The 23693-nt window shown below is 37.9% G+C and overlaps 1 protein-coding gene across 5 annotated transcripts in view; it reads right to left on the bottom strand.

Moving 5' to 3' along the window:
• SRFBP1 (serum response factor binding protein 1) overlaps positions 1–23693 on the bottom strand; it is a 79351-nt gene that overhangs the window by 23515 nt on the left and 32143 nt on the right. For 4 of the 5 annotated variants that reach the window (XR_004967543.1, XM_036309087.1, XM_036309089.1 and 1 more), the window contains one exon: positions 7462–7533. The exons of the other annotated variant lie outside the window; for it this stretch is intronic. Coding sequence is in view for 3 of the 4 variants with exons in the window: in XM_036309087.1 (XP_036164980.1) it covers positions 7462–7533 (72 nt within the window). In the remaining variant the exon portion in view is untranslated. The remainder of the gene's footprint in view (positions 1–7461; positions 7534–23693) is intronic. 5 annotated transcript variants of the gene reach the window in all.

Raw genomic sequence — 23693 nt, 5'->3', positions numbered from 1 at the left:
TGCTGCAATTTGTTTAAAGCACTAGGCTAAGTGTAGGAGCTCACAAGAATAAGCAGGCAGCCCCTGCCATGAGACTTTCTTTATCTCTCTTTAATTTCTCTCCAGTCTATCCTCTTTCCTCACTTACATCTCCCTCTTTATATTTACTCATGTTTATATTTGCATTTATATAACATGACTTATGATGTGAAGGTATGGTCTTGAAGACAAACACCATCTTTTGAGGTTTATGATCTTGCACTAATTTAAAAGGTTAAGACAAATGCACAAATAACGATTCCAAGGCAGAGTGTGATAAACTTCATAGAGAGACAGAAAATGCTATAGAAGTTTACAGAAAATTTTCAAATAGAGTCATACATCTTAAATTTAAATAAATTTATTTTGAAGCTAAAAGACTAAGTAGTCTCTGTGAGCAAATAGTTTTTACACCTGCATGAAAGTCCTCACAATATTGTGGGGTATGAAAGAAACCACAGGTTTCCTTATTTAAAGTTGACACAATGTTTGCCATGGAAAATTCTCAGGAAACTGTGGTTTAACACACCTCCAGTTTCTTCCATTTCAAATAAATTAAATAAAAAAGGGAAAACACCTAATTTTTTAATGGAAAATTTTTATTTTGGCATATGGGTATTTATTGTGAGCACAAAGCATTTGGTGTTCAATTTTGAAAACCATTTTGAGAATGTACATAGAAATATAAACAACAATCTAAAAATGCAAAAGCTCTCTCTCTTTTTTAAAATATATTTTTATTGATTTCAGAGAGGAAGGAAGAGGGAGAGAGAGATAGAAACATCCATGATGAGAGAGAATCATGGATTGGCTGCCTCCTCCAAGTCCCCCACTGGGGATCAAGTCCATAACCCGGGCATGTGCCCGACCGGAATCAAACCTGGGACCTTTCCGTTTGCAGGCCGATGCTCTATCCACTGAGCCAAACCGGCCAGGGCAGCTAAAGCTCTCTTACATGCAATGTTCATTCCTTTGAAAATATGCCTAAAACAAAGTGATTTTAAATGAACTTGTAAAGGTACACTGCTAGTAGCAGTGCTTTTAATTGGACTTAATTTCAATTCTGTGTTTTACCTAAAGATATAAATCAGTCCATTTAGATGGATTCAAAGAACTATGGCAAACTAAGGTTTAGAATTCACATTTAAGGGCACAGGAGACCTTTCTGCATTTGTTGAATTCATAATCCCTATGATACCATGATTCAAAAATACAGTCTTACACATATGGAAACTTATTCCATCCTTTTATCCAAAACTTTCATTCTGTAGGCCAAAAACCGAGAAACCTGGGTTTAGACCTTGGACCTGCCATTTTCTACTATCTGCCTGTAGGAATATTTTTTACCTTTCTGGGCCCATGGCCTCACCTATTAAATGGGATTATCATCATCTTCCCTGAGAAAGCTAGCATATATAAAGCACCTAATAAGCCAGGCAACTGGTATTCATGTTAACAAGTATTACTTTGCTTCCTCTTATCCTACAGTTGTTTACTATAACTGTCTTTTATTTCTACTGGATTACATCATCCTTTAGGAAAACTGTTGTACATATATACAATGGAATACTATATGGCTGTAAAAAGGAAAGACCTCTTACCCTTTGAGACGGCATGGACAGACCTGGAGCTTATTTTGCTAAGTGAAATGAGCCAGTCAGAGAAAGACAAATACTATAGGATCTCCCTTACATGTGGCAGCTAAGGAACAAAATAAACTGGCAAACAAAATAGATCCAGAGGTATCGATACACAGAACAGACTGACAGATCTCTGAGGGGAGGGGTTGTTGGAATGGATAAAATAAGGTGAAGAGATTAGTCACAGAATGTATATGCAGAACCCATGGACACAGACAACAGTGTGATGAAGGCCAGGGGGTGGGGAGGGCTGGGTACTGGTGGGCAAAGCAGAGCAAGGAGGGGCAGAATGGAGGACATCTGTAATAGTGTCAATAAAAAAAAATATTGTCTCTATTCCCTTCATATCTTTCACAGTGCCAATTGCTATGCATGCAACAGATGTTTTGAATTGAGACACTCCTGAAATTCTGGCAACAGCTGTCTGGAAATGTCAGCGCTCCAGTCCCTAAACTCTCTAGCTTTAAACTCTCATCACATACATATTAACTGGCTACTTAACTTTTGTACCCCGTTTCCTTGATTTGAAAAATAAAGACATTACTATTATTACTCCCTCCACTCTCCCCACATATGAATACTTTCTCTATGAGATCACTGTTTTACAGAGTTTTAAGATCAATTGAGATAAGAATGCATAAGGAGAAATTGTGCAAGCTGTAAGATATTCCACAAATTAGTTTGTTCTGGTCTATTCTGATGGTCACATAACCTCAAATGTACAGAGCTCTATGTAACAGACTTATTTACTATTTGGTCATCTTCCACTGAGCTCCCTTCCTGCGGCAAATCTATATATATAAAAGCCTAAGCAACCGACTGACCTGACACACACTGACAACCAGGGAGCAGAGCTCACTGCAGGAGCGAAAACAATAGGCAAGGAAACATGGAACAGAGGGATGAATCTCAGTGGGAAGGGGGGAGAGGGAAGGGCAGGAAGAGATTAACCAAAGATCTTATATGCATACTAGAGGCCCAGTGCACAAATTCATGCACCGGTGGGGTCCCTCAGCCTGGCCTGCAGGGATTGAGCCGAAATCGGCTCTCCGACATCTCCCTATCTGAATTACTATTACAAATCTCAGGACTATATATACAAATGAATTTACTATTAGAAATAATGATAAGGTAATACTGATGTTTGTTTTTCCATTTTCAATTTAAATATTTTAAACACTGGAAGGTTGAACAAAGGGATGTAAATGGAAGACAGATGATAATCTAAAAAACTGATTTTACACATATTACACATACGTTAACTGATGTTAACCTTCCAAAGGAAAAACAATCTGGCTGAGAAGTCAAAAAGAAAAGACACAGGATATTTTATTTTGGATATTTTCCAGTTCAAGTTAAGTAATAAATATTGCCAAGTGTTACTGTTAGAGTTTAGATAAAAACACAATATTATTAAGGAACTAAAAATAAGTTGCTTTTTACTCTTACCACAAATTAAACATTAATGAAATACCTTTAGAACTTAGAGACCAAAAAGTTTAAAAAATGTATTCTGGTAAAAATCTTAAATATTATATTTTTTTAAAACTCTCAAGAGAAAGCAAAAATATATCCTGCCATATTTTTATACAATTACCACTATTCTATTTAAGATGTCATTATTTAGCTATAACAAAACTTAGTTTTTCCTGCTCTTTTATGAATGACTCCTATGAAATAATATTTACTGAAAAATCATAGTAGTATAAAATAAAGAGGCTATTGTAAAATCATGCTCAATATTTTGGTGTTGCTTCTATGACAAGGACAATGATGGCAACAACAAATCCTCACGCTCCTCAAACAAATAAAAACATTTTCTATTCTGGCCCTCCTCCAATAAAATGCTTTTAACATTTAACATATCTAACGCCAATTAATTGTAGAGAAGTCGGTGCAAATCTACATAAATGTAGAACAAGAGTATATTTTTCCTTAAGGCTAGAATAGACAACCTGACATTTATAGTTGGTGATTCCAACATACTTCTCTCAATAATCAATAAAACAGGAAGAAAATCAGTAAATATATAAATCACCTGAACAACATCATCACTCAATTTGACCTAAGACACTTATAGGACACTGATCCCAATAGAATACATATTGTTTTCAAGTGCACATAAAATAGTCACCAAGATAACAAATAATCAAGTTAAAATAATAAAAACCATAAAAAGTATGCTCATGTATCATAAAGAAAACAGTAACAAAGATATATCTGGAAAAATCAACCAAAGATCTTGTATGCATATATGCATACATAACCCATGGAAGCAGACAGTGGGGTGGTAAGGGCCTGGGGCGGGGAGTGGAGGGGGTTGATGAGGGAAAAAAGGGGATATATGTAATATTTTCAACAATAAAAATTTAAAAAAGATATACCTGGAAAATCCCCTATTTACTCAGAGATTAAAGAATATAGTTCTAATTAAACCATCATTTAAAGATAAAATTTCAGGGGAAATTCAAAACATTTTGAACTATAAAATGAAAATATGTCAAATATATGAGATGTAGCTAAAGTGGTGCTTAGATGGAAACTTGTATCATTAAATGCTTACATTAGAAAACAAGGTATAAAATCAGTAATTTAAGCTTCCATATTCAGAAACTAGAAAAAGAGCAAAGTACAAATGCAAGAAAAAACAAATAATATAAAGTAGAGCAAAAGTCAATGAAAGCAAAAACAGAAAAATAATGTAGAAAATCAATCAACCCAAAATCTGTTTTCAGGTAGAAATTCTCTTAATTGTAGGCATTAGCAAAATGAGTGGAAATATAAAAAGGCAAATAGTAAAGAAGAAGCAGGAGTTGCAAATACAAGAAGCAGAACAACTGGATAAAAGTCCTAACTGTACAGCATAACAGTGGTATAACCTTAATCGTCTCACTTCATTTTCTCAGTATTTCTCATTTGTAAAAGGGAGTTTAAAAAAGTCATTCACAGGGAGAAACTAAGATGGTGGCATAGGTAAACACCGGGAAATTGTCGCCTCACACAACAAGTGAAAATTACCGCAAAGGACTGAGCAAACATCATCCAGAACAACAGAAAGGCTGGCTGAGTGTAAATTCTACAACTAGAAGGAAAGAAAAGCACGCTGAGAGCCAGAGGCGCTGCGGAGGTGAAGTGCAGAGGTACGGCGGCTCGCGCGCGCGGAAAGGGGGTGGCACCTGAGGACGCGGCTGTCTTTTTGAATCACAAGCTCCCGACTGCTCTGAACTCCGGTTCCGGGAAGTCTCTGGGGACCCAGGACTCATACGGGGAGAAGCTGGTCTGTCCGGCAGCGGGCGAACTTGAAGGCGGCTTTCCCTCAGAGGTGCTTGCAGCAATTAGCGGGTCACTGAGACCCGCGACTACGGGCGGAGAATCAGCCATAGCTCCTTGATCCGCCCTTGGATTCCCTGAGACCCCGCCCCACCCAGGCTGCGGCAGAGGCTTTTGCATGTGAATGTACCTAACTGCAGCCGAGCCAGGCAGACCCGGAACTTCCAAGAGAAGGCCCAAGGCCCCGCAGCGGCTTGCATTGCTTCACAGCTGAGCCTCTTCGTGGCTCCTGCTGTGTGGCCTCAGGCAGAGGCTGAATTAGCACCTCCTTAGATCCAGGAGCCACTGTACCCAGTGGTCAGAGGGGGACCATCCAGACTGCAACTCCTCAGATCCATAAGGGACACACTCAGGGAGCAGACTCAGTGAGCTCCAAAGCCCCACTGAAGCAAGTCTTGCCCCAGAAGGGTGTCTTCAGCACAGAAGTTCTCCCACTTTAGACACAGCTGATTCTCACAGCCAATTGGCCTGGAGGTCAATTCCTCCCAGTGATTCTACAACAACCAAGGCACCAAGAGTGCACCAAGAGTGTCCACCCCAGGTAACTGGGGAGGCTGAACTACTGGGCCCTACACCTGGCGCGCAGGGCCACTCTATCAACACAGGGAAGCTGCCAAAATGCGGAGACAAAGAAACAGGTCACAAATGGCAGAAATGGAGGAAAGCCAACGATTGAATATAGAGTTCAAGGCCACGTTTATAAGGTTTTTCAAGAATTTTATGGAAACCGCCGATAAATTTAATGAATCCCTCAATAAGTATAGTGAGACCATGGAGGACATGAAAAAGGACCAACTAGAAATTAAGCATACACTGACTGAAATAAAGAATAATTTACAGAGATCCAGCAGCAGACAAGAGGATCCCAAGAATCAAGTCAAAGATTTGAAATACAAAGAAACAAAAAATACCCAACCGAAAAAGAAAAAAGAAAAGAGATTCCAAAAATATGAAGATAGTGTAAGGAACCTCTGGGACAACTTCAAGCATACCAACATCAGAATTATAGGGGTACCAGAAGGAGAGAGAGGGCAAGATATTGAAAACCTTTTTGAAGAAATAATGACAGAAAACTTCCCCTACCTGGTGAAAGAAATGGACTTACAAGTCCAGGAAGCGCAGAGAACCCCAAACAAAAGGAATCCAAAGAGGACCACACCAAGACACATCATAATTAAAATGCCAAGAGCAAAAGACAAAGAGAGAATCTTAAAAGCAGCAAGAGAAAGACAGTCAGTTACCTACAAGGGAGTACCCATACGACGTCAGCTGATTTCTCAACAGAAACCATGCAGGCCAGAAGAGAGTGGCAAGAAATATTCAAAGTGATGAACAGCAAGAACCTGCAACCAAGATTACTTTATCCAGCAAAGCTATCATTCAGAATAGAAGGTCAGATAAAGAGCTTCACGGATAAGAAAAAGCTAAAGGAGTTCATCACCACCAAACCAGCATTATATGAAATGCTGAAAGGTATTCTTTAAGAAGAGGAAGAAGAAAAAGGAACTCTTACCATTTGCCACAGCATGGATGGAACTGGAGAGCGGATAAATACCACATGATCTCAGTCATTTGTGGAATATAATGAACAACATAAACTGATGAACAAGGACTGATCCAGAGACAGAGAGGCATTGATTGGACTGTCGGGTCTTGGAGGGAAGGTAGGGGAGGGTGGGGGTAAGGGGGAAAGGTCAACCAAAGGACTTATATGCAAGCATATAGGCCTAATCAATGGACATGGACAACGGGGGGGTGAGGGCATGAGCGGGGGGGGTGGGGGGGTAGAGGGTAACGTGGGGACAAGGACACATATGTAATATCTTAATCAATAAAAAATATATTAAAAAAAAAAGTCATTCACAGGGTGAATGGCAGGGGTTAAGGGAAATATTCATGGAAATTATTTGGAAAGAATAAAAATAACAATTGTTTGAATTAGTAAGATTGACAAACTGTTATCTAACACATTAATATCATATTATGTCAACATTTAACATATCTAACATCAATTAACTGTAGAGAACTCAGTGCCTTTAAGGACCTTGAAGGTGTGATAACACAGCAAAGGAAATTCATAAATTACTATAAAATATTTTTTTGGGCCCTGACAGGTTTGGCTCAGTGGATAGAGTCGGCCTGCGGACCGAAGGGTCCCAGGTTTGATTCCGGTCAAGGGCATGTACCTTGGTTGCTGGCACATCCCCAGTAGGAGGTGTGCAGGAGGCAAATGATCGATGTTTCTCTCTTATCAATGCTTCTAACTCTCTATCCTTTCCCTTCCTCTCTGTAAAATATCAATAAAATATATTTTTAAAAAATATTTTTTTGGTGGCAAAATTGAAGGTCAAGTGGGGAAAATTCATTATATACTAATAATACCTGGCTTCTTCATAAGTTTTCTCATTAAGGAAAAAAGTAAAAAATATAAATAAGGAACTTTTAAAAAAAATACAACCCACTGCAGATATACCTTTTTGCAGATTTTTTCAAAATTGATATCATCACCAAGAGCAGATTTAGTTACTATATCAGGTTTCAACTCCTGTAAAAAAATAAAACAAAATAATTTTAGTTATGAGTCTAATTTTAAACTCATTATTATTATGAGATAAACTTCTTCCTCTGTTTTGCTCTTAAGAATCTGATGTTAAGTGAATTTTCAACTTTTAGAAGATAACAATTTCTATCACATAGTAAGAAATGACCATGCTAAAAAAAAAGTCACAGCAAAATGAATTTAAAAGCTAATCACCCCACAACAGTTATATTCTATGAAAGCTAGAACATTCAATGTGCTATAAAATTCCAGGATAAAAACATTTCCTTAATAAAAATAAGATTAAAGTAATTCAAAATGTTAATTTAAGAATTATTACATTTACAGAAATTTTTACTTATTTTAATGACATTGGCAATTTCATCAATTTATAGAGACTGATGTTCCAAGTGACTGATACCCCAGTAAATACCTGAAAACCGTGCATAGTGCCAAATCCTATATACATACTATGTTTTTTCCTATACATACACTAGAGGCCTAGAGTACAAATTCGTGCATGGGTGGGGTCCCTTGGCCTGGTCGGAGATTGGAGCCGATTGGGGCTGTCTTGCCCAGTCCCAATCGGGGTCAATCAGGGCCAGCTGGCTGGGGGGAGGTACCATGGGAGGTTGGCTGTGGGAGTGCACTGAGCGTCTGTCCCCTGATGGTCAGTGTGCATCATAGCGGCCGGTCTACTAATCATTCAGTCTACTGGTCATAACAGTCACTTAGGCTTAGGCTTATACACACACACACACACACACATACACACACACACACCTCTGATAAAGATTAATTTATAAATAAGGCATAATAAGAGATTAACAACAACTAGAGTACAACAATGATAAAACTGAATTATAACAATGTACTGTAATGAAAGTTATGTGACTATGGTCTCTCTCTCAAAATACCTTACTGGACTGTACCTACGTTTTCACTTAAAATAAGCACTTTATGACTTCTATTTGGCATGTTTGAATTGCCAGCATCACTACTCTTGCACTTTTGGGCCATTATTTAGTAAAATAAGGGTCACTTGAATACAAGCACTGTGATAGCATGGCAGGCAATCTGATAAACCCAGATGGCTACCAAGTGACTAACAGGTGGGTAGCATATACAATGTGGATACACTGGACATAGAGATGGTTCACATCCTGGGGGGACACAGCAGGACAAGGTGGGATTGCACCATCTGCTACTCATAGAGGTGCACAATTTAAAACTTATGAACTGTTTATTTCTGGAACTTTCCACTTAATATTTTCAGACTGCAACTGACTGGGTAACAGAAGCTGAGGATAAGGGAAGACTACTATACACTAATTCTTAACTATATCACCAGTGGTGTTGGGGAAAGTTATGTTTCCAACCAAACTATTTTATATCAGGCTATGGAGAGGGACACTGTATCAAAACAAAAAGTAACTTGAAGGCAGTGACCACGTAGACATTTTAAATTCCAACAGGTTCTCATTAAGGTTGGGCTTTTAATTAAATAAAATATAAAACCTACTTGTATTTTCCAAAATGTGATGAAACTAAAATATGACGTTTAGATTAGGAGGGGTTAATTCCCAATACAAAGAATTATAAGGTGCCAAGAAAAGTCTGGATTCTTGGAGATTTTTCTTTTTTTGTCTATTGAAAAATGAGGCAAGAAATGCATTTCTCTGAAATAAGAAATCTGAAATAACTTGTGAGAGAGTATTGACATACAAATCTTCATACTTTTTCACAGATGGGAATTGCATTATGGTTATTCTTTAGTAAAAATAAAAACCTTATTTCCTAAATATTGTTCTACTGTTTGTTAAATACACTTCTACCAGATGTAAATTCAATAGGTTACACTCTGTCATCATATTCCCAAGAAATTAAAAAACAACAAAACCCGCAATAACCTTTGTCTTCTTCCTTCATCATTCTTGTAAAAAAATGTCACCAACAATTTCCATGTTGCAAAATCTAATGAACAGATCTCAGTCCTCTTCTTATTCAACACTAAAGGCCCAGTGCATGAAATTCGTGCGCTTGGGGTGGGGGGTGGGGGTGGGGTGGGGGAAGGGTCCCTCAGTCTGGCCTACACCCTCTCGCAGTCCAGGAGCCCTCAGGGGGGTATCCGACTGCTGTGGAGGCAGGAGAGGCTCCCACCACCGCCGCTGCACTCACCAGCCGTGTGCCTGGCTTAGGGCTTCTGGCTGAGCGGCACTCCCCCTCAGCCAGTGGGAGCACACTGACCACCAGGGGGCAGCTCCTGCGTTGAGCGTCTGCCCCTGGTGGTCAGTGCACATCATAGCAACCAGTTGTTCCGCCATTCGGCTGATTTGCATATTAGCCTTTTATTATATTCAACATAGCAGCAGCATCTGACTCTTCCCTTCCTTGGCCTGTTATCACCTTTTCACAAGTTAATTCCTTTTTCCTACTTGATATACTTGCTTTGTATGACTTTCAGGACCCATACTCTTGGTTTTTCTTCCTTAGCCTCCTTTGCTAGTTTTTCCTCTTCTTTACAGCTTAATAGTGGACCAGAATTCTGTCCTTGGTACTCTTCACCATTATCTAATACTACCTTAGTGATTTCATTTAGTCTCATAATTTTAAATATCACGTACAAGTTAACAACTCCCCAAAGTCTCTTATCTCTAGCCCATTACTGTCTTCTGCACTCCTTCACATCATCACTCCTAACCCTTCCTACTCTGCTCTAATTTTTCATAGCATATCATCTACTAACATACTAATCTATAATAAAAGGGTAATATGCTAATTAAACTGGACATCCTTCCGGGCATCATTCTGGACACAGCCAGGGCCAGAGGGAAGCAGCTTGGTCCCGGTGCCTGCCAGCGGCTGGAAGGAAGACTGGGTCCCAGGTGCCAGAGGGAAGCCGATGCTGGCAGCCAGGGGAAGGAAGGCCTACTCTTGCACGAATTTTCATGCATGGGACCTCTAGTTACTCTACTGTCTTCCCCAATTCCTCCCAAATAACAACACTGTCAATTTTTGTTTCTCAGGTGTATTTTAAGTACCTAGTAAAGCTCATGACATTTGATAAATGGTTAAAGAACACTTGTTGAAAGAATGGATACTGCAGTTATTTTCATTTGTTAGGTAGTATAAATTGGTAAATTGAATACTTCAGCTATCTCATAATAGTACAGCATAAGCTAGGCCTGCTAGTAAACACTGCCCCTGTTCAAGAACTATTACAAAGAGTACATTTAATAACTATGTCTTTCACTCATTTAATTTTCTAAATTAAAACAAAAAACCCCCCTACAATTGTTAATATTGTCATGTTGAGATATGAATCTAAATCACTATCAAACCTAATGCAACACTTCATGTAGGGAAAACTGGTAAAATAATCTAAAAATGTTTTGTATTTTTTAATTTTTTAAGTACTTCCTTTATAACTTCTCTAAAACAAATACAATAAAGTATTATAAATTTAAGTCTCCCATTCTACAACTTGGGAAGTTATGGTCACTTTTTAAGAGTCAGCTTCATTTAACAGGAAGCCTTCCATGAATCTTCAAAGAAGTACTAAATGGCCCTCCTCAATAGAACTATAGGTGTTTTACCCACTATTCAAATTCTCTGTTCACGTGTCCATCTCATTCATCAGACTCTAAGCTTCTCAAAGAAAGCATCATATTAGTTTCTAAATTTCTATAAACAGAGTACTTGGTAAACAAAGTACAGACCTAATAGATTTTTGTTGAGCTGAAATAAAGTGCTTTGGATGGCTCCAAGATGACATGATAAAAGTATGTGAACTTTTCTGGCAAATTACAGGACTAAATAACATCTTGTAAAACTTTTGTTTTTTGAAACCTACAATACTAACTAAAATAGTAAGAATGATTTCAGCTCTGGTCTAAAGTTACAATGTAACACAGACAATGATGGTGGACTGGGGTGTATAGTAAATCTCCAAAAGATCTCTATTCAGAATTTCTCCATATAGAATAGTTTTGACATTATTTTTCAAAATGGTATTGAAGGCAATTGCTATCTTAAGTAATATTTCATCTATGCCAGTTACATGGAGTAAAAGACTAAAGAGATTCAAAATCTTTTTAAAAATTATTAAACCAGTACCATGCTAAGAACAATGATATTGCATTTTAGTGGTACAAAAACAGTATCAACCCAACTTCTTAAAATTTTCAGAAAACGATAGAAGTGGCTTTATTCTTCTTTGCTTTTATAATTATAACCTTCTACATCTTAATGCTAATTTTACTTCAAAAAATTCATTTCAGGTGGTATTTCAAAAACATGGTTTTGATCTGCACAGGTTCATCTACAAGCAATTTTTCAATAAATATAGTCAGCTCTCCACATCCCAGGGTTTTGCATCCACAGAATCAACCAACCATGGATCAAAATTGATCGCAGCTTGGAATCTGCAAATGCAGAGGGCCAACTGTATGCATTGCTCTATGCCATTTTATATAACAAACCTGAGCATCCACAGATTTTGGTATTTGGCAGGTGAGTGTGTTGTGTATGTGTGTGTGTGTGTCTGGCGGGTGAGAGAGAGTGTGTGTGTGTGTGTGTGTGTGTGTGTGTGTGTGTGTATGTATGTCCTGGAACTAATCCTGAGGGACAGCTGTAGTTCAGCTTTTGGGGGAGTCAAAAGTTACCCTGCTTTTCCACTGAGCAGGGTGACGAAGATGTTGTTCAAGAGTCAATTGTATTTAAAATTCAAATTCTTAAATCTAAAATGGAAACTTAATAATAGAATCTCAAGCATTATTATTAAATGATGCATAGGAAAAAAGAAACTAAGAAATTTGCAAACAATTGACAGAAATTTATCTTTACTTTGATTAGCAAAATTTAATGTGAGGCATGTTACTAAATAGCCTTCTAAAATGCAGAACACTGGAGGAGAGAACCAAGATGGCGGCATAGGTTAATGCCGGAGTTTGCTGCTTTGAACAACTACTTCAAAAGTGAAACTAAAAGACGGAAGGGACATCACCCAGAACCACTGGAACGCTGGCTGAGTGGAAGTCCTACAACTAGGAGGAAAGAGAAACGCATACGGACACTCAGAGGAGGCGCAGTGCTGAAGTCAAATTCTGAGGTGCGGAGTGCATGGAGCGGGCTGGCGGCAGAGGGTGCGGTTGGCGTTTTCAATCAGGAGGGAGTCGCAGACTCTGAGCTCCAGATCCAGGCGAGTCTTTAGCGACCCAGACTCAAACGGGAGAAGCGGGACTGTCTGGCTTCGGTCAGAGCGAGTGCAGCTTTCTCTCCGAGCTTTGCAGCGGGTGCTGGCACTCAGAGAGGCAGAGCCCCTGGGGACAGGACTGAGAGCTGCCATAACTGTTCTCTCCGGCCCACCCTGTTGATCCTGTGCGACCCGCCCCACCCAAGCCCTGCACAGAGGCATTTGCCGGATAGCCTCAGGCAAAGGCTAGATTAGCACCTCCCTAGAGGACAGAAGTTCTCTCACTGCTGACACAGCTGATTCTCATAGCCACTTGGCCTGGAGGTCAAACCCTCCCTGGTATTAGCTACAACAATCAAGGTTTAATTATAAGACTGCGAACAAAGACCACTAGGGGGTGCACCAAGGAAGCATAACAAAATGCGGAGACAAAGAAACAGGACAAAATTGTCAATGGAAGATATAGAGTTCAGAACCACACTTTTAAGGTCTCTCAAGAACTGTTTAGAAGCCGCCGATAAACTCAATGAGATCTACAAGAAAACTAATGAGACCCTCGATGTTATATTGGGGAACCAACTAGAAATTAAGCATACACGGACTGAAATAACGAATATTATACAGACTCCCGACAGGAGACCAGAGGAGCGCAAGAATCAAGTCAATGATTTGAAATGCGAGGAAGCAAAAAACACCCAACCGGAAAAGCAAAATGAAAAAAGAATCCAAAAATGCGAGGATAGTGTAAGGAGCCTCTGGGACAGCTTCAAGCGTACCAACATCAGAATTATAGGGGTGCCAGAAGATGAGAGAGAGCAAGATATTGAAAACCTATTTGAAGAAATAATGACAGAAAACTTCCCCCACCTGGTGAAAGAAATGGACTTACAGGTCCAAGAAGCGCGGAGAACCCCAAACAAAAGGAATCCAAAGAGGACCACACCAAGACACATCATAATTAAAATGCCAAGAGCAAAAGATAAAGAGAGAATCTTAAAAACAGCAAGAGAAAGAAACTCAGTTACCTACAAGGGAATACCCATACGACTGTCAGCTGATTTCTCAACAGAAACTTTGCAGGCCAGAAGGGAGTGGCAAGAAATATTCAAAGTGATGAATACCAAGAACCTACAACCAAGATTACTTTATCCAGCAAAGCTATCATTCAGAATTGAAGGTCAGATAAAGAGCTTCACAGATAAGGAAAAGCTAAAGGAGTTCATCACCACCAAACCAGGATTATATGAAATGCTGAAAGGTATCCTTTAAGAAGAGGAAGAGGAAGAAAAAGGTAAAGATACAAATTATGAACAACAAACATGCATCTATCAACAAGTGAATCTAAGAATCAAGTGAATAAATAATCTGATGAACAGAATGAACTGGTGATTATAATAGAATCAGGGACATAGAAAGGGAATGGACTGACTATTCTTGGGGGGGAAAGGGGTGTGGGAGATGCGGGAAGAGACTGGACAAAAATCGTGCACCTATGGATGAGGACAGTGGGTGGGGAGTGAGGGCTGAGGGTGGGGCGGGAACTGGGAGGAGGGGAGTTATGGGGGGGGAAAAGAGGAACAAATGTAATAATCTGAACAATAAAGATTTAATTTAAAAAAAAAAAATAAAAATAAAATGCAGAACACTGGGCACTGTATAAAAAGACAACCAAAAAGAGTAGAGTTTATAATGTGCAAATGACCTGACATCATAACACAAAGGAAGATATAATACAGTAGATTGTTAAAAAATGATTACCTAAGTACTATATATATGTATGAAGATAAAATATGCAAGGTAGTTTCTGTTTAGTTCTCAATAGTGGGAATAATAAAAAGATAACCCAAATACTGGGGTTCCCTTCTCAATTTGCACAAACCTCGCACCCATATTTGTCACTAGGTATGAATCCTCATGCGTCTCTCCCCGCCAACAAAAGCTCTGTTTTAGAGGTTGATAAAGGGTTTGACAATGATCCATTCTGGTTTTGTAAGAATATGTGTGAGATGATAGTGAAAGCCGTGTGGTTACCAGAGAAAGTTAGAGAAACTTAAAAACAGGAATGTACAAAGTATGTGTAGGGATATAAAGTTGACTGTATTATGCAGAAAAATGGGGATGAGAGATAAAGTTGATCAGGATGAGAAGAACCAACTGATGAATTAGCTTTTACTACCCATGAGGAATTAGACCCCATCTAGTAGACAATAGAAAGGTAACTTAGTTTCTCGAACAAAAGAGTAGTATATAAAACAAAGTAGGTTTACTATTAGGAAATTTTACTAGTGTCAGGTTTTGCTGGCAGCCAGTTAAAGAATTACTAAATGTCTACAAACAGTACTGTCTCACTTTAGTTCCAAGTTGACTTTCATATTTAAAGCTGAATCTTCATATTCTAAAAACTAAACTGTAATGCATCTTTCTACTATAAATTATTTTCATCAAGCTATGAAATTACTGATGTGAGCAAAAACTAAAAAACATGTGAAATTCAAATAGTCCGAAGATGTGCATTACATTTAAAAGTAGATATAAGCTAAGGAGAAACATAATCAAATAATTTCATCAAATGAAGCTGCAAAACCCTCTTGGCATTAAATAGTCCTATCTCTCACAGTAGAAATACCTTTTAGAAAATAGGACAAAACAAAAATAGTTTAACTCAAGGGATTAAACACGATCACATTTTTTTATGCCAAATAAAAACATCTAAACTGTTCTTGGAACTTCATGAAATTACCCACTTCTGAATGTTCAAGGAGGCAAGCAGAGAAATGAGATGCAGAAATTACATCAGCCTGAAGGTTCTACTTAGAGCACTTCTGCAATTTAAAGGAATAAATCAGGGTAGACAGCTTTTTCTTTTCATTTTAGAGACTGTCTTCTAACAAAATGCCTGGCCTCGGGAAGAAAAGTTTACTATTTTGTAAATATATAGAGAGCAAATAAAATATTTAAAACTATTTTATTTTTGTCTTCCCAATAACATGTTAAGAATAAAATAGAAGAGGTGAGATCTGTACAGTTATTATTTTTGTTATTATTCAGTATATCAAATAAAAATAGGACACAAATATAGCTTTATTTGAGTATTTTTATTTTTTAATCCTAAATATATCTATATATATTTGCAAGTTTAGTTTTCCTTGCCCAGCACCAAAGAGTTAAAGGGGGGGGGGGGGGGGGAAGCACCTCAAACTTAATAAACAATTACATAAGCCCATAGAACATTTTTTCCCCTTCAGTAAATGACCTAGGAAATTCATCAAAAGGCCTTAGGAAAATTATATTAGGTGACTGAGGCAGTCTTTCCCTCTAATATTGGAACTAGTTAACTAAGATATGGGGATGTGCTAAACAGGATTTAGGAATGTGTTAAAAGACAGTGGTTTTTAACTGAAAAAATAAAGGATAATCTTTAAAATCTCAAGGAAGTCAAACTATTTATTACAGCTCTAATTCCTTTAAGCAGTTTCTCTAGAACTTCAAATGTCCAGTAACCTTTCTCAAGGACGCAATAAAATCTATACTTGTTTCTTTCTAAAAATTTATTTTTATTGTTGCGGGTATTACAGATGTACCCCATTTCCCCACCCTTTCTTCCCCTTCATCCAGCTTCCACTCTACCCCATGCCTTCTTTCTCTTTCTCTCTTTCTCTCTCTCTCTCTCTCTCTCTCTCTCTCTCTCTCTCTCTCTCTCTCATTTCAGAGAGGAAGGGAGAGGGAGAGATAAAAACATCAATGATAAGGGAGAATCATTGATCGGCTGACTCCTGCATGCCCCACACTGGGGATTGAGCCTGGAACCTGGTATGTGTCCTGACCAGGAATCAAACTGTTACCTCCTGGTTCATAGGTCAACCCTCAACTTCTGAGCCACACCAGGCAGACTACCAAAGCTTTTTAATCTACTCATCTACTGATGGGCATTTGGGCCATTTCCAGATCTTAGCTATTGTAAATAACACTGCTATGAACGTAGAGGTACATTTATTCTTTCTGATTGATGTTTCGGGATTCTTAGGATATATTCCCAGAAGTAGGATGGCTGTTCCATTTATTATTTTTTGAAGGCTCCCAATGCTGTTTTCTACAGTGGCTGCACGAGGCTGAATTTCCAACAGCAGTGTACTAGGGCACCCTTTTCCCCACATCCTCACCAGCACTTCTTTATTTATTGATGGTAGCCATTCTGGGAAGTGTGAGGTGGCACCCCATTGTAGTTTTAATTTGCATCTTTCTGATGAGTAGTGACGTTGCGCATTTGTTCATATGTCTCTTGGCCATTTGTATGTCCTCTCTGGAGAAGTGTCTATTCAGATCTTGTACCCATTTTTAAATTAGATTGTTTGTCTTTCTTTTGTTGAGTTGTATGAGTATTTTATATATTTTGGAAATTATCCCTTATCAGATGTATCATTGGCAAATATGTTCTCCCATACAGTGGGTTCCCTTTCATTTTGTGGATGGTTTCTTTTGCTGTGCAGAAACCTTTTAGCTTGATGTAGTCCCATTTGTTTATTTATTTCCTTTTGTTTCTCTTGCCCTAAGAGATGTATTGGCGAAAATTCTGCTTCGTGAGAAATCTAGAGATTTTACTGCCTCTGTTTTCTTCTAAGATTTTTATGGTCTCACGTCTTACATTTAAGTTTTTACCTATTTTGAGTTTATTCTTGTATATGGTAAGTTCATGGTCTAGTTTCATTTTTTTGCATGTAGCTATCCAGTTTTCCCAACACCATTTTTTGAAGAGACTGTCTTTACTCCATTGTATGCTCTTGCTTCTTCTATCAAACAATAATTGACCACATTGACATGGGTCAATTTCTGGAGTCTCTATTCTGTTCCATTGATTTATATGCCTGTTCTTGTGCTAGTGCCAGGCTGTTTTGATTACAATGGCTTTGTAGTATAGTTTGATATCCAGTAGTATGATTTTTCTAACTTTGTTCTTCTTTCTCAAGATAGCTGGTGGAGTCTTTTTTGGTTCCATATAAATTTTTGGAATATTTGTTCTAGACCTGTGAAATATGCTAATGCTATTTTAATAGAAATTGTGCTGAATCTATAGATTGCTTTGGATAATATGGACCTCTTAATGATGTTAATTCTTCCAAACCGTGAACACAGTATAAGCATTCACTTATTTTGTATCTTCCTCTATTTCTTTTTTCAATGTCCTACAGTTTTCTAAGCACAAGTCTTTTACATCCTTGCTTAAGTTTAGTTGTAGGTATCTTTTTTTTTCTTTTTGCAATAGTAAATGCTTTTTTTAAAAGTTATTTTTACTTTCTCTTTCTGAGAGTTCATTATTGTTTTATAAAAGTGACATCAATTTCCAGATATTAATTTTGTATCCTGCTACTTTGCCGAATTCATTAATTAAATTTAGTAGCTTCTTGGTGGCATCTTTAGGGTTTTCTATGTACAATATCATGTCATCTGCGAATAATGACAGTTTAACTTCCTCCTTTCCAATTTGGATGCCTTTTATTTTTTCTTCTTGTCTTATCCCTGTGGCTAGGACTTCCAGTACTATCCTATCTAATAAAGAGGCAATATGCAAATTGACCATCACCCCGACACATAAGATGACTGCCCCCATGTGGACACAAGATGGCCAGCAGGGGAGGGCAGTTGTGGGCGATCAGGCCCCAGGGGAGGGCAGTTGGGAGGGACCAGGCCTGCAGGGGAGGGCAGTTGCAGGGGACCAGCCCTGCATGGGAGAGCAGTTGGGGGCAATCGTCCAGCAGGGGAATAGTTAGGCATCGATCAGGCTGGCAGGGGAGTGGTTAGGGGGCGATCAGGCTGGCAAGCAGAAGCAGTTAGGGGCAATCAGGCAGGCAGGCAGGCAGGCAGGCGAGTGGTTTGGAGCCAGCAGTCCTGGATTGTGAGAGGGATGTCCAGTGGGATTGGGCCTAAATGGGCAGTCGGACATCCCTCAAGGGGTCCAGATGGGAGAGGGTGCAGGTTGGACTGAGGGACACACACCCCCCTGCATGAATTTCGTGCACTTGGCCTCTAGTGTTGAATAAGAATGGTGAAAGCAGACAACTCTATCTTATTCCTTTTTTTAAAGGAAATTACTTTTAGTTCTTGCCACTGAATATATCTCCACATGCTAATAGCTTAAAGAGCCTATATCAATTAATACTAGAATAACATTACAATCAAATTTGTTTAAAATATTATGACAAATGCAGCAAGGAATGAAAATGCTCAGAAACCTAATCATAGCTACTAATTCATGGTACTTCGGGAATTGATAATTTTGATATTTAGCTTCCAGATATTGTTTTTAAATATTAAATGCACAAACAAAATCCTTTATAGATAACCAGGTGTTCTATTCTTTAGGAAGGCCCAACTATTCTAATTATGTCAAATTATAAACAAATTCAATTTTGTCCCCAAGAGGCAATGATGATAAATCATTTCATTATTTTTACTTTTCATTTAATAATGAGCATTAATATTATAACGCAAAAGCACATATCTTTTTTTTCTTTTAGAAACAGCACATTTCTTTATAATACCTAACTATTCTTGATAAAATTGTGCACTTAATACTTAAAGTAAGAGATGTTAGGTTTGTAGAGTATTAAGAATATGAGCTACTTATTCAGACAAATTTGTACTGCATCCTGGCTTTAGCTACACTCTAGTAGTGTAACTTCAGGCAGAGCAATTCGTTTGTAAATCCCTAGTTTACACATCAGTAAAATGAGGCTAAATAGGAGTCTTGGAAAAATACTATGAAGATTACAAATAATACAAAGTAGGTGTACAGTTGTATGTGAAACAGTTTATTCTTTTTTTCTTTTTAAATATGTTTTATTGATTTTTTTACAAAGAGGAAGGGAGAGGGATAGAGAGTTAGAAACATCGATGAGAGAGAAACATCGATCAGCTGCCTCCTGCACACCCGCTACTGGGGATGTGCCTGCAACCAAGGTACATGGCCTTGACTGGAATCGAACCTGGGACCCTTCTGTAGGCAGGCCGACACTCTATCCACTGAGCCAAACTAGCTAGGGCCAGTTTATTCTTGTATTACTATTTATTCTTGTATTATTTTCCATGTGAACAATTGTAAACCTACTGTCGCCCACTCCTGTATATGTATGCTGTAGCAAAGAGCTTGGTACAGAGTAGGTGCTCAGTAATTAATAACTAAAATTACTATTAAATTATTTATTAGCAGTGCTTTTACATCTGAAGTTGAGCTTCCTAGTGCTATAAATAACATATAAGTCTGGGATGTGAAGCTGTTGCATTAAATGATATCCTTGCTATCTAACTGGGATTCACTTAAAGATTATCAAGGAAGTCATATTAATTTGGTAAATCAGTAACATTAATATTTTTCATTTAATTGTCTCCTTTTCCAGGAAACCCTCCATGATTATTAGCTAGCAGCAATCTCTTTTTTAAAATTTTCAAAGCACCTCTCATAACTTAGTCTGCTCTTAAAAGTATACATACCAGCCCAACAAAATGGCAAAGGCAACAAAATCTCAGACATATGCCGAAGCAATTTCTTCACCGATACAGTTCCTAGGGCAGTGGAAACTAAAGAGAAAATAAACAAATGGGACTACATCAAAATAAAAAGCTTCTGCACAGCAAAAGAAACCATCAACAAAACAACAAGAAAGCCCACTGCATGGGAGAACATATTTGCCAATGTTATCACCGATAAGGGTTTAATCTCCAACATTTATAGGGAACTCATACAACTTAACAAAATACTTCAAAATCACCGGGAATCTTGTTGTGAAATCTTCCTGCAGGAAGTCAAGAACCCATACTCCATAGAGAAAAATGGCTATTAGGAAGATAAACAATACAATCAAAAAATGGGCAAAGGACCTAAATAGGCACTTTTCGAAAGAGGACATTCAGAAAGCCAAGAGACAAATGAAAACATGCTCAAAGTCACTAATCATCCGAGAAATGCAAATCAAAACAACAATGAGGTACCATCTCACACCTGTCAGAATGGCTATCATCAACAAATCAACAAACAACAAGTGCTGGAGAGGATGTGGAGAAAAAAGAACCCTTCTGCACTGCTGGTGGGAATGCAGATTGGTGCAGCCACTGTGGAGAACAGTATGGAGTTTCCTCAAAAAACTAAAAATGGAACTCCCATTTGACCCCGTGATCCCACTTCTAGGAATATATCCCAAGAAAACAGAAATACCAATCAGAAAGGATATATGCACCCCTATGTTCATAGCAGCACAATTCACCATAGCTAAGGTCTGGAAACAGCCTAAGTGCCCATCAGCAGATGAATGGATTAGAAAACTGTGGCACATCTACACGATGGAATACTATGCTGCTGTAAAAAAGAAGGAACTCTTACCATTTGCAACAGCATGGATGGAACTGCAGAGCATTATGCTAAGTGAAATAAGCGAGTCAATGAAGGAAAAATAGCACATGATCTCACTCATTTATGGATAATAAAGACCATTATAAACTTATGAACAAAAATAGATACAGAGACAGAGCAGCCTCGAACAGATTGTCAAACTACAGCGGGAAGGCCAGGGAGGGTTGGGGGGCAGGAGGGGGGTGGTAAGAGATCAACCAAAGGACTTGTATGCATGCATATAAGCACAACCAATGGATATAAGGCACGGGGGAGTAGGGGTGGCCAGGGGATTGTCAAGGGTGGGAAAAAAAGGAGACATATGTAATACTCTTTGTAATACTTTAAGCAATAAAACAATTTTTTAAAAAAGTATGTATACCAGCCCTTCTCTGATAGTATAATACTTTTGCAGAGCAAGAACAATGAATTACATTGCATATTACATTCCATAACGATAGGCTTAATCGATGTCTCCTTAGTGCATGGAAAAAGTAATTCAGTCATTGCTTCCTAATCAGTTATCTCCCCTCCAATCAATCCTCCACTCTCCTTCAAATTTGTCTTTCTAGAAAATACATATGACTACTTAAAAACCTTTCATCATCCATATTTCCCAAAGGCTTTAAATGATGATCTCATCTACCATTAAGCCACTATCTATAACCTTTTGGTCCTCTATCCATTTCAAATTCCAGCCATGACATTGACTACTGAAGAAATACTTGCTAAATGGCTGCTTTATGCCAATTAGTACACTAAGCACTGGAGATAAAAAGACAACATTCTACCCTCAAAAGAGGAGACATTTAAAGAAATAAATATATTTCAATGTGCTAAATATTGTAAAAGAAGTTTAAGTACTGAGCAGCTCTTCCAAATCACACCAAGTACTTTCAGATCTATATACTTTGTTCTCAGTGTGCTCTATTTACCTGGACTGCCTTTCCCAAAGCAGAATCATATGTATTTTTCAAGTTCCAACCCAGTGCTTCCCATTCTGTAAGGTCTCCCCTAAATCCTGTCAATTACCTAATCCCTTCTCTAGGTTCCTGAAACTCTGATTATAATATAAGTATAGTATATATCACAGAGAGATTCATATGCTTATTTCCCACAGAATAGTATGTTCCCTGGCAGCAGAAATCTATTCATCTATAAACATAGGAGGTTCTAAATTAAAATTTATTTAACTAGCCTGAACATATAACATGGAATTTGTAATAGCTATTCTTGAAATTCCTAGTCTTTTTTTAAATTTTTAGTTTTTCTTTTTCTTTTCTGGTTGCAAATTTTATGAATCTTAAGAGATATATGATCATTAATAAACTGCCATGCTAACTTAGATAGTGAACAACAGAATTATTAATGACAACTGAAACCCACAAGTTCTATTTTAATATATTGAGTTTTACCAGAAATTAAGAATTAAAAAAGTGAAGATCTCTCCTTACTTTCTTACCTTAATATACCTTTTGAAGGGTTTGGTTAGTTTTTATAAAGAAGAAGCGCAAGAATATTAGTGAAGTATACATTTTCACTGCAAACTGCCAAAGAACCATTTTTATAATTTAATAGCAGGTAGAGAAAACAGAATAAACTTCATATTTAAGGAAAAAAATAGAACACTACTGAGTTTCTCTTGTTGTCAAAAGATATTAACACTTTGAGTAGTAAAATACTAACATTAGCTACTCTAACATATGGGGGGAAAAGAATGCATGGTTCCCATTACAACAGAAATCTAACAATGTAAAATATGTGGGCATGTTAGTGAGTATAATTGTTTACTTATTTATATTTTTAATTTGTTTGAGAGAGAGAAAATGACAGGGAGAGACTGAAACATTGATGGAAAAGAAACCAACTGGCTGACCCTGCATATCCTGGCTGCCCCCTGCATACCCTTTCCTGGGGATGGAACCCAAAGCCTGGGCAGGTGTCCTGACCAGAAATCGAACTGGTGACCTCCTGGTGCATGGGCCAATGCTCAACCAACTGAACCACACAGGCTGGGTATGAGTATAAACGATTAAAAATAATGTGTCTCTGTTTAATCCCAAATTCAGGTGACATCCCAGTTGAATAAAAAAGAAAAGCCCATTTTCTAGACTAGTTATTTATTGTTCTTATTACTGACTTCTCTAGGACTCTATGTGTCCCATTGTGTGTTTCAAACAAACTATGTTGTAATATTTGCCTCTTTTCTCAATCACCACATTATTTCATGCTAACATTATGATAGTAGTATTGGTTGTCCAAATTTGTTAAATTAACAGTTGAAAAGGGCTTTGGATACTTGCACAATTAGGAGGAACATTCCGCCAAGGTTCTAAGTTCAAATTTGCAGAATTACAAAACTTGAAAAAAAAATCAAAATAAAACAAAAAGAGATAAAAACATTTTTGACCAAAACCTCGTGATAATCCTTTCTTACTTCCTGTTCCCACACTAATTCCTATTCACATACTCAGAAGCCTCTGAAGTTTATCTGAACTGAAACAATTCCAAAATCAGTTTATTATTTTAAAATTAAGTGTGTATAATGTCTGAGTAAATGGTAATAGCATTTTCATCACTTTTGTCAACAAG

This window comes from Myotis myotis, unplaced genomic scaffold (genome assembly GCF_014108235.1).
Source record: "Myotis myotis isolate mMyoMyo1 unplaced genomic scaffold, mMyoMyo1.p scaffold_m19_p_5, whole genome shotgun sequence".
Classification (NCBI taxonomy): domain Eukaryota; kingdom Metazoa; phylum Chordata; class Mammalia; order Chiroptera; family Vespertilionidae; genus Myotis; species Myotis myotis.
The sequence above is the reverse complement of the archived record's forward strand: the minus strand, read 5'-3'. Positions and strand labels throughout refer to the sequence as shown.